Here is an 11,757-nt window from a genome sequence, read left to right on the forward strand (position 1 = left end):
AGTGATGAAATCACCACCATCTTGAGTGGCCCGATTAATGGAGAGCCTTAACCTCTGACCTCTGCTCAGACTCGGGAGATGAACAATCAAAATGAACTGGTGAGTTGTGGTCAGGAGGGGGATGTGTGCCCCGGTGCTGTCATAGTGCAATTGCGTTGTGAGCAGATTTGATTGCCGTCCACACACACGTACAGTACCGACAAACACGCGCATACACACAGGAGTATGTGTGTGTGTAGGCTATTTCCATGACATTGACTGACCAGGAGAATCCAGGTAAAAGCTATGATCCCTTATTGAAGTCACTTGTTAAATCCACTTCAAATCAGTAGATATTAAGGGGAGGAGACAGGTTAAAGGATGTTTAAGCCTTGAGACAACTGAGACATGGATTGTGTATATGTGCAACTCAATATTAGGAAGGTGTTCCTAATGTTTGGTATACTCCGTGTATATACTTGGACATGTGTACACATATTGACACACACAAACCATAATTTCAAACAGCATTCAATTTTAGATTACAACAAAATTATATTAGCATTATTGCATGATACAGTAACACAAAAACCTAATTAACTGAAAAGCATGTGATAATGCCTCGTGTCAAATTTCAACACCTTATTTAATCAAAATCCTTATTGTTTTGCTCACCTCAGGGAAGAGTATCATAACAGACCTTTTTGGGGATTTTGAATGATAGTTAACTACATCACCACCATTATTAGAAGTATCCAACAGACAACCCAGACATGGTGGTGAAGACTTACATCACAAAATAATATAATTATGTATTTCATTAAAAAGGGTTAAACTTACATATGGAGGCGTGTCCAAACTGTCTGTATTAACCACGACAGGGGGAGGGTTCGCCTAAAAAGAGGGGGAAAAAAGACCTTAGGACCTCAGGATTGCATGTCGCGAGACATTTCCCAAAGCATTCCAAAAAATCTGCCATTTCCATTACACTTGGGGATACAATGTAAATTCACATACAAATGTACAATAAAATAAAATGTAACGTCCATATCCACCATATAGAAAGAGGAGGCATCAGTCACTTACTCTCCTCATGTTGCTACAGAAAAAAAATGAGTAAAAAAGGATAGCGACTGGCTTTCATCAGAGATTACTAGGGCAGAGGAGCATACGTACATTGCATTTTACAATGCGGAATATGCAATGCTGAAGCATAAAGGCCAAATGAATCAAATTAAGTCCTCCAGGCACCCCCCCCCCCCCCCCCCGGCTGGCACGAACATGGGTTGTTTAGAGTCAAAAGGGGAAAGTGTGGAACAATCCATCTCTCGCTCGCTCTGTATGTGTCTTTCTCCCTCACTCACTTGTTCTCACTGTAATCTCCTAACTCCATCAAAGCAAACAATGGAATGGCAGGGATTTAAAAAAACATATACAACACAAAATGACCAACTACAGAAAAATAAATGACGGGTGCTTGTGGAAGAAAAAAAGTGAGAAAAAAACCTGTGACGTCGGAGGAAGGATGACAGGAGCGGTCTCAGCTGGGATGGGTGAGATTGGGATCACGGGGATTATGGGAGAGGAAGGCGGGGCGGCATCTGTCTGCTAAACAATAGCAGGGGATGGGTCAGAGGTCAGAAAAACAGTGCAACACAGATGAATACCATAGTCTGCTTCCCTAATCGCACCATATTCGCTACAGAGTGCAGTACTTTTAATCAGGGTTCGGTTTAAAAGAAGTAAACTAAAAAGGGAATAGGGTGTCATTTGGGATGCAGCCCAAGGGAATGTGGATGTGGGAGGGAGGATGAAAGGACGGAGGTGTGTGTGTATGTACACAATCTCCAAATCCCAATGGGACAATGAGGCACAGTGGGGGGTTGGCCTCAACAGATGCCCATTTTGTGCTTATTGAAAAATATAGAAATGTCAATCTCCAAATGTAGCTAGATGCAATATTAACCCCTAAAACCTCTCACTTTGTGAGGGGTGCTTTTAGGGGTTAAAGAACTACACAGGCATAGTACAGTGCATGCTGAAATATAAATGAAGCCAAATTTGATTGTGATGTTGCCTGATTTGATTGTGATTCTTAAAGAAGCTGTAGCATTCATCCCAAGCGGGGCACAGAGCATATGATTAAATGATTAAAAGTATTGTGGAGTTGAACTAGCATACACAATGTGTGTCTCAATGCATCGTTCTCAGAAGAGAAATCCTGTTATGTAGTAGCATCTAAGTTTCAGTTTCAAGTTTTAATGTCACATGCACAGTGAAATGTCTTTCTTACGAGCTCCAAAGCCAACAATGCAGTAATCAATACACACAGATGCCCCGTTATCCATGTCAGCGAAAGGCCAAACAGTGTCCTCCTATGGGGCAGTATTTTCACGTCTGGATGAAAAGCGTGCCCAAAGTAAACTGCCTGCTACTCAGGCCCAGAAGCTAGGATATGCAGTTATTAGTAGATTTGGATAGAAAACACTGAAGTTTCTAAAACTGTTTGAATAATGTCTGTGAGTATAACAGAACTGATTTGGCAGGAGAAACCCCGAGCACAATCCATCCAGGAACATTTTTTTTTAGCTCAATCTGTTTTCCATTAGTTTTCTCTGGCAATCCCTATTTAATATAAATATGCTTACAGTTCCTACGGCTTCCACTAGATGTCAACAGTCTTTAGAAATTGGTTGACATTTTTCCTTTGAGAAATGAAGTAGCCCTGTTATTTCCATGTGTCACTCCAGGTGCACTCTAATGTTTTGGTGTGCGCGACCTGGAACGTGCTTCACTTTTGTTTTTCGTCCGATATTGAGCACAATATTTATTTACGTTATATTTATTTACGTTTTAGGATACATAAATTTGGATTAGGAACGTTGTTTGAAATGTTTGGACCAAGTTTACAGGTAACTTATTAGATACTTTGCAGGCATGTTGGGCGAGTTGGAACCGGTGTTTTTCTGAATCAAACTCGCCAAATAAATTGACATTTTGGGGATATAAAAAAGCAATTTATCTAACAAAATGACCATTTGTGATATTTATGGGACATTTTGGCGTGCCAACAGAAGATCTTCAAAGGTATGACATGAATTATATCGTTATTTCGGACTTTTGTGTAGCACCTGCCTGGTTGAATTCTGATTTTCATGTGTTGGTATGACGGGCGCTGTCCTCAGATAATCGCATGGTCTGCTTTCGCCGTAAAGCATTCTTGAAATCTGACACTGCAGCTGGATTAAAGACCGATTACAGTCAAAAAGGTGATTTTCGGCCTCCCGGGTGGCGCAGTGGTTAAGGGCGCTGTACTGCAGCGCCAGCTGTGCCATCAGAGTCCCTGGGTTCGCGCCCAGGCTCTGTCGTAACCGGCCGCGACCGGGAGGTCCGTGGGGCAACGCACAATTGGCCTAGCGTCGTCCGGGTTAGGGAGGGATTGGTCGGTAGGGATCTCCTTGTCTCATCGCACACCAGGGATCTCCTTGTCTCATCGCGCAGTGCGCGCTAGCCAAGGTTGCCAGGTGCACGGTGTAGCCTCCGACACATTGGTGCGGCTGGCTTCCGGGCGCTGTGTTAAGAAGCAGTACGGCTGGTTGGGTTGTGTATCGGAGGACGCATGACATTCAACCTTTGTCTCTCCCGAGCCCGTACGGGAGTTGTAGCAATGAGACAAGATAGTAGCTACTACAACAATTGGATACCACGAAATTGGGGAGAAAAAGGGGTTATTATGGAATTATAGATACACTTCTCCTTAATGGAACCGCTGAGTCAGATTTCAAAAAAGCTTTACCGAAAAAGCAAACCATGCAATAATCTAAGTACAGCGCTCAGACAACAAATCAAGCCATACAGATATCCACAATGTTGTGGAGTCAACAGAAGTCAGAAATAACATAAATATGCACTTACCTTTGATGATCTTCATCAGAATGAACTCCCAGGAATCCCAGTTCCACAATAAATGTTTGATTTGTTCGATAAAGTACATAATTTATGTCCAAATACCTTGTTCACGCGTTTAGCCCAGTAATCCAAATGCTCAATGCGCGATCGCTTAGTTCAGACGAAAAGTCAAAGAAGTTATATTACAGTTCGTAGAAACATGTCAAACGATGTATAGAATCAATGGAACTCAAGCTAACTCACACGTGAACGCGTGTGGCCAGCTCATGCCTCTCTGCCAGACCACTCACTCAATCCCCTCTGATTCTCCCCTCGTTCACAGTAGAAGCATCAAACAAGGTTCTAAAGACTGTTGACATCTAGTGGAAGCCTCAGGAAGTGCAATTTGACCCCATAGACACTATATTCGACAGGCAAAGAGTTGAAAAACTACAAACCTCAGATTTCCCACTTCCTGGTTGGGTTGTTTCTCCGGTTCTTGCCTGCCATATGAGTTCTGTTATACATCATTCAAACAGTTTTAGAAACTTCAGACAATTTTTTTATCCAAATCTACTAATAATATGCATATCTTAGCAACTGGGCATGAGTAGCAGGCAGTTTACTCTGGGCACCTTATTCATCCAAGCTACTCAATACTGCCCCCAGCCATAACAAGTTAAATACATTTCCATAATATTAAGTTAGAATAATACTTTGACATTTTTTAAATTATGATAATGCCCTTTTAGCAACAATTGTTTTAAATAAAATAATAATTTCAGCCCTTTACCAGGCGGTAAATTTGTTAATAGACCTTATTAACCTTATTACAAGCAGGATTCATTCACACACAATCAGTTGCAAGCCATTCACATATGGTTCTTTACTAACTTGAGACCACTCAAATGTTCCCACAAATCTTCCATTGACATCTATACATGTGAAAGTTCAAATTACGAGCCAGCAACTGAAGTAATAAGGACTCAGTCCTGTCACCTTAATTATGTAAGAGATCCATCTCATGAAGCCTGCTGTTGGCTGTATGAGGTAAGTGCTGCAGTATTTGGATATAGAGGCTTAATTGCTGTTGTGCTGCTGCCATTGTCGCAGCAAGACCCTATTGGAAAACAGCGCTGGAGCGAAAGTGCTAAAATTAGCCCACATTGACAACATTGATCCGCAAGCCCTACTTTCAGAACTCCTGCTTCAAAATCCTTTAACAATAGGGCTTAATTGCTCAAAATGAATAAAACTCTCCATAATACAACGTACAAAAGAGCAGAGATTAGATTTCAATTGCATAAGATTGACAAGCTGTGAAATAACAAACTATAGTATTCATATTTATTGACTGATTATTCTGAATCATTGAGCCAAAAACACCTTGCCATGGTAGAAGACAATCCTCAGACGAGAAGAACATTCAAGTACGGACAGACAACCACTTCTCCACACTGATCAGACCCAGACAAACCTAACAATGTCAATTCCTAGGGCACTGGATAACTATACTGCTTATAGATTCCCCATACAGACATTAAGTCTTTCTCCCTTTTGCAGCCTCAAAGATTAATATTTGCCTTTATGAAACAAGGATATGCAGCTCTTCCAAAAAATTACAAAATGCTTAGCAAAGCTGGGAACACCTGACTCAATAACTTGCAAGATCTCGTTGACACAACATTTGTCAAGTACAAATTGGGAAACTTACAGTAGCACTGCTGAGGGAGACATACCTTCTCAAAGTTCACCGTATCGTGCAAGATATCCTTGACACATTTATCAAATAAAAATGGAGAAAGCCACCACTGCTGGGAAAGGAGGTAAGACGTACCTTCTCAAAGGAGAACGGAACCCATGGGACCCGGGACCCGAGACCCATGTCGGGCCTGAGGGTGCCACCGATACCTCCGATGACTTTGGCCGTGCTCTTGGTGGGGCTCTTCTTGACGCTGTCTCGAAGGTTGATGAAGCGGCTCCTGGCTTTGCATGATGCCGGGAGCGTGCAGGAGGTAAAGGTGGCCAGGGACGAGTGAGCTGGCGGATGTTGAGGTGGCCGGTAAGGCTGATGCTGTAGCTGTTGTTGCTGTAGTTGCTGTTGCTGCATTTGTTGTTTCTGCTGGTGTATTTGTTGTTGCTGCATTTGATGATGCTGCAATTGTTGCTGCTGCATGTGCTCTTGCTGCTGCTGCTGCTGGTGCAGCTCGATGGCGTGCTGCCTTTGAAGGGGGTGCAGGTGAGCGAGGGACTCCTGGAGGTTCAGGTTGACCCGCGGCTGACAGGATACCTTGCCTGGGCCCCTCTCGCCACTACCATTCGGGGCCTTGGAGCCGTATTCGTGCATCGGGAAGTATGTAGTCATTTTCTGAAACCGAGCAGAGGATGTGGAACTGAAGTTTCCCGGTTGGAGAATGAGATGAAGTGTCTCGAGGATGACAGATCTTTCGTTCCTGCTCGGGAGGAGTGGAATTGTTCCTGTTAAGCTTCGTGCTGGCAACAGACAAAACCCAATCCTATTTCTCGGGGTTCAGCCCCCTCAACCATCTCCATCACTGCCTTGTTTCAATACTCCCTCCCCCTCAATAGTTCTCTTAACTTGCACATTCACCCCTCCCTCTACAGTATCTTGCTCTCTTCCTATTACTCACACCCTCTCATCTCCTCGCATTCTCATGCCAATTAATAGGCTCCAGTGAGCGTGGCACATGTCAGCGCAGGGGGGGGCCCTCTCATGGCATGAATAATCAATGTCGCCCCCGGATTCGGATACACAGCCATACATGTCATCGTCAGCAGCCCGGGAATGCGACGAGGAGTCCCTGTTGTAAGCAGGGGGGGAAGGGAAGGGATCCATAGCATTAATTTACATTTCATAAAAGCACCTGCTGTGGCTGGTAACTTTAGTGAAATGTGACACACTAACGTTTAAAAGTTTTTGGTCACTTAGAAATGTCCTTGTTTTTGAAAGAAAGCACATTTTCTGTCCATCAAAATAACATAAAATTGATCAGAAATACAGTGTAGACATTGTCAATATTGTAAATTACTATTGTAGCTGGAAACAGCTGATTTCTTATGGAATATCTACATAGGAGTACAGAGGCACAATATCAGCAACCATCACTCCTTCCATGGCACATTGAGTTAGCTAATCAAAGTTTATAATTTTAAAAGGTTAATTGATTATTAGGAAACCCTTTTGCAATTATGTAAGCACTGCTGAAAACTGTTTTTCTGATTAAAGATGCGATAAAACTGGCCTTCTTTAGACTAGTTGAGTATCTGGAGCATCAGCATTTGTGGGTTCGATTACAGGCACAAAATGGCCAAAAACAAATATCTTTCTTCTGAAACTCGTCAGCCCCGTTTCCAGCTACAATAGTCATTTACAACATTAACGTCTACACTGTATTTCTGATCAATTTGATGTTATTTTAATGGACAAAAAAAATGTGCTTTTCTTTCAAAAACAAGGATATTTCTAAGTCACCTTAAACTTTTGAACGGTAGTGTACATAAATAAGATGTTCTCGAAACTGCTCAAGCTCAGGTTTTGGGATCTAGTCTTATGGTCTTGTAATACAACATCCAATTTTTAGGGAGGGCTCCTTTTTTAAACTGTATTAAATAGATAAGTGTTTGTTGTAATCGTTTGGCTGGGTAAGTAGAGAAGAGCTATTTCAGCATGATCACAATCCATTGAGACCAACATAATCCATCTTCTGTATCTCAAAACACAGCTGTTTTGATAAGTGTAATCCTCAATTGGTTAAAGCCAAATTCAATTTCAATATTTTTAGTTTGTGTTCTTCTAATTTGTTGTAATTCCTTCTCCAAGTTATGTTTGTGTAGGTTGCTAATCCTTTTCGTTTTAGAATGAAGAAGCATCCGCTGCTTATGGGATTCCTGCCAGTGATGAGAATCAAAACATACCCTTTAATTTTAACAGTGCAGGGATTGTTTGAAAAACCATGTACAGAGATCCTGAGTGTGACCCTTTGACTTGGCAAGTTACATTTTTATTGGTTGTATAGGTGGGAGCTGAAAACTCAAGCTGATCACTTTACTCAAAATGTTCTATTTTGGGGGCAGCTAAAACCATGAGTTGGTCAAACAGTAGCCTAAAGCCCATTAATATCCTGATTCCTGCTTGAAAGTGTCTGCCCTTCTCCGTTGCACTCCGAGTAAAGGGAGAGAAGAATAGGGAGATTAATTTGTTCTGATTGTACAATGTTTAAAAAAAAGTTTTGAAAGCAACTACTGTTGTGGCTGTTGGAGAGATGAGGGTCTCAGCTTTCTGTAAGTATTACATGTATAACTCAACTCTCAAACTCGACTGTTTTAACTCCATGTTTCCCAAAGTATCTGGTATACAGTGCCTTCAGAAAGTATTCACACCCCTTGATTTTTTTCCATATTTAGTTGCGTTAAAGCCTGAATTTAAAATAGATTAAATTGCATTTTGCAATTGTGTCACTGGCCTACACACAATACCCCATTATGTCAAAGTGGAATTATTTTTTTCAAAATGTTTACAAATTAATTAAAAATGAAAAGCTGAAATGTCTCGAGTCAATAAGTATTCAACAACTTTGTTATGGCAAGCCTAAATAGGTTCAGGAGTACAAATGTGCCTAACAAGTCACATGGACTCACTGTGTGTGCGATAATAGTGTTTAACATGATTTTTCTATGACTACCTCAATCTCTGTACCACACACATACAATTATCTGTAAGGTCCCTCAGTCGAGCAGTAAATATCCCTTTGAGCATGGTGAAGTTATTAATTACAATTATGGATGGTTTATAAATACACCCAGTCACTACAAAGATACAGGCGTTGTTCCTAACTCAAGGATTTCCCCATAAGGCCAATGGTGATTTAAACCAGTTCGAGTTTAATGGCTGTGATAGAAACTGAGGATGGATCGACATTGTGGTTACTCCACAATACTAACCAAATTGAGAGAAAATAAAGACGCATGTACTGATTTTTTTTTTCTCCAAAACATACAACCTGTTTGTAACAAGGCACTAAAGTAATACTGACAAGCATAGTGTTGGCTGTATCATGTTATGTGTATGCTTGTAATCGTTAAGGACTGGAGGAGTTTTTCAGGATACATTGTTTTTACTGTATGGAGCTAAACACAGGCAAAACCCTAGAAGAAAACCTGGTTCGGCTTTTCACTTTTCATTTTAAAAATAATATAATGGGCAAATGTCGCACAATCCAGTTGTGCAAAGCTCTTAGAGAGACTTACCCAGAAACACTAACAGCTGTAAACGCTGCAAAAGGTGCTTCTACAAAGTATTGACTCAGGGGTATGAATACTTCTGTCAATGAGTAATTTCTGTATTCCGTGCAAAACGTTCAAAAAATATGTTTTCACTTTGTCATTATGGGTTAGTGTGTGTGGATGGGTGATTTTTTTTCTTCTTTTAATCTATTTTGAAATCAGGCTGTAACAACAAAATGTGGGGTAAATCAAAGGGTATGAATATTTTCTGAATGCGCTGTGTGTGTATGCGGACATATGCAGCCTTTACATTCTGTAAATTATGAATGGATGTAATTGTTTATGCGGAAAAAAGGGAAGGGCTAAGAATAACTCACATAGCGTTGACATGACAACTACAGCTCTGCCGTTGGACTGAGGCCTGATTTCATAAGTGGATTTACATGGAGCAAGCAAGCCGCAGGACTGACTGAGCTTGGTCGGGGAGAGAGCTTTCAGACCCACCCTCTTTAGCATTCAGAGCTGGTGCTGTCCTTTGCAGCACACAAACGGCAATATATCCTTGGCCTCTAAAATGGTATCTATACGTGTCTATAAACCATCTATGTGTCCATACATACACATACAGTGGGGCAAAAAAAGTATTTAGTCAGCCACCAATTGTGCAAGTTCTCCCATTTAAAAAGATCAGGCCTGTAATTTTCATCATAGGTACACTTCAACTATGACAGAAAAAATGAGAAAAAAAATCCAGAAAATCACATTGTAGGATTTTTAATTGAATTTATTTTCAAATTATGGTGGAAAATAAGTATTTGGTCACCTACAAACAAGCAAGATTTCTGGCTCTCACAGACCTGTAACAACTTCTTTAATAGGCTCCTCTGTCCTCCACTCGTTACCTGTATTAATGGCAACTAATATACACACACACATACACGTATACACACACACATACACGTATACACACACATACACACGTATACACACACATACACGTATACACACACATACACGTATACACACACATACACGTATACACACACATACACACACACACGTATACACACACACACACACGTATACACACACACACGTATACACACACACATACATATATACAAACACATATATACACACACACACACATATATACACACATACACGTATATACACATACATATATACACACACGCCGACAGAGATGGCCGCCTTGCTTCGCGTTCCTAGGAAACTATGCAGTTTGTTTTTTTACGTGTTATTTCTTACATTAGTACCCCAGGTCATCTTAGGTTTTTTACATACAGTCGAGAAGAACTACTGAATATAAGAGCAGCGTCAACTCACCATCAGTACGACCAAGGATATAACTTTCGCGAAGCGGATCCTGTGTTCTGCCTTTCACCCAGGACAACGGAATGGATCCCAGCCGGCGACCCAAAAAAAACGACTTCGTAAGAGGGAAACGTAGCGGTCTTCTGGTCAGACTCCGGAGACGGGCATATCGTGCACCACTCCCCAGTATACTTCTCGCCAATGTTCAGTCTCTTGACAACAAGGTTGATGAAATCCGAGCAAGGGTAGCATTCCAGAGGGACGTTCTTTGCTTCATGGAAACATGGCTCACTGGAGAGACGCTATCGAAGTCGGTGCAGCCAGCTGGTTTCTCCACGCATCGCGCCGACAGAAACAAACATCTTTCTGGTAAGAAGAGGGGGGGGGGGGGGGGCGTATGCCTTATGGCTAACGAGACGTGGTGTGGTTACAAAAGCATACAGGAACTCAAGTCCTTCTGTTCACCTGATTTAGAATTCCTCATAATCAAATGTCGACCGCATTATCTACCAAGGGAGTTCTCTTAAATTATAATCACAGCCGTATATATTCCCCCTCAAGCAGACACATCGATGGCTCTGAACAAAACTTTACTTGACTCTTTGCAAACTGGAATCCATACATCCTGAGGCTGCATTCATTGTAGCTGGGGATTTTAACAAGGCTAATCTGAAAACAAGACTCCCTAAATTGTATCAGCATATCGATTGCGCAACCAGGACTGGAAAAACCTTGGATCATTGTTATTCTAATTCCGCGACGCATATAAGGCCCTGCCCCGCTCTCCTTTCGGAAAAGCTGACCACGACTCCATTTTGCTGATCCCTGCCTACAGACAGAAACTAAAACAAGAAGCTCCCACGCTGAGGTCTGTCCAACGCTGGTCCGACCAAGCTGATTCCACACTCCAAGACTGCTTCCATCACGTGGACTGGGATACGTTTTGTATTGCGTCAGATAACAACATTGACGAATACGCTGATTCGGTGTGCGAGTTCATTAGAACATGCGTTGAAGATGTCGTTCCCATAGCAACGATTAACATTCCCTAACCAGAAACCGTGGATTGATGGCAGCATTCGCGTGAAACTGAAAGTGCGAACCACTGCTTTTAATCAGGGCAAGGTGACTGGTAACATGACCGAATACAAACAGTGCAGCTATTCCCTCCGCAAGGCTATCAAATAAGCTAAGCGTCAGTATAGAGACAAAATAGAATATCAATTCAACGGCTCAGACACAAGAGGTATGTGGCAGGGTCTACAGTCAATCACGGACTACAAGAAGAAAACCAGCCCAGTCACGGACCAG

General features: G+C 41.8%; 1 protein-coding gene across 27 annotated transcripts in view; it reads right to left on the reverse strand.

Annotated features, from left to right (window-relative positions):
- dlg1l (discs, large (Drosophila) homolog 1, like) overlaps positions 1 to 11,757 on the reverse strand; it is a 260,585-nt gene that overhangs the window by 123,228 nt on the left and 125,600 nt on the right. For 14 of the 27 annotated variants that reach the window (XM_021612710.2, XM_021612716.2, XM_021612713.2 and 11 more), the window contains 2 exons: positions 1,486 to 1,587; positions 820 to 873 (listed from right to left, as the gene is read on the reverse strand). The exons of 4 other annotated variants lie outside the window; for them this stretch is intronic. In XM_021612710.2, coding sequence (XP_021468385.2) covers positions 820 to 873; positions 1,486 to 1,587 — 156 coding nt within the window. Of the gene's footprint in view, positions 1 to 819; positions 874 to 1,485; positions 1,588 to 5,704; positions 6,818 to 11,757 lie in introns of those variants that run through there. 9 more of the 27 variants (XM_021612715.2, XM_021612728.2, XM_036985533.1 and 6 more) reach the window with 3 other exon arrangements.

Source organism: Oncorhynchus mykiss, chromosome 8 (genome assembly GCF_013265735.2).
Source record: "Oncorhynchus mykiss isolate Arlee chromosome 8, USDA_OmykA_1.1, whole genome shotgun sequence".
Lineage (NCBI taxonomy): Eukaryota > Metazoa > Chordata > Actinopteri > Salmoniformes > Salmonidae > Oncorhynchus > Oncorhynchus mykiss.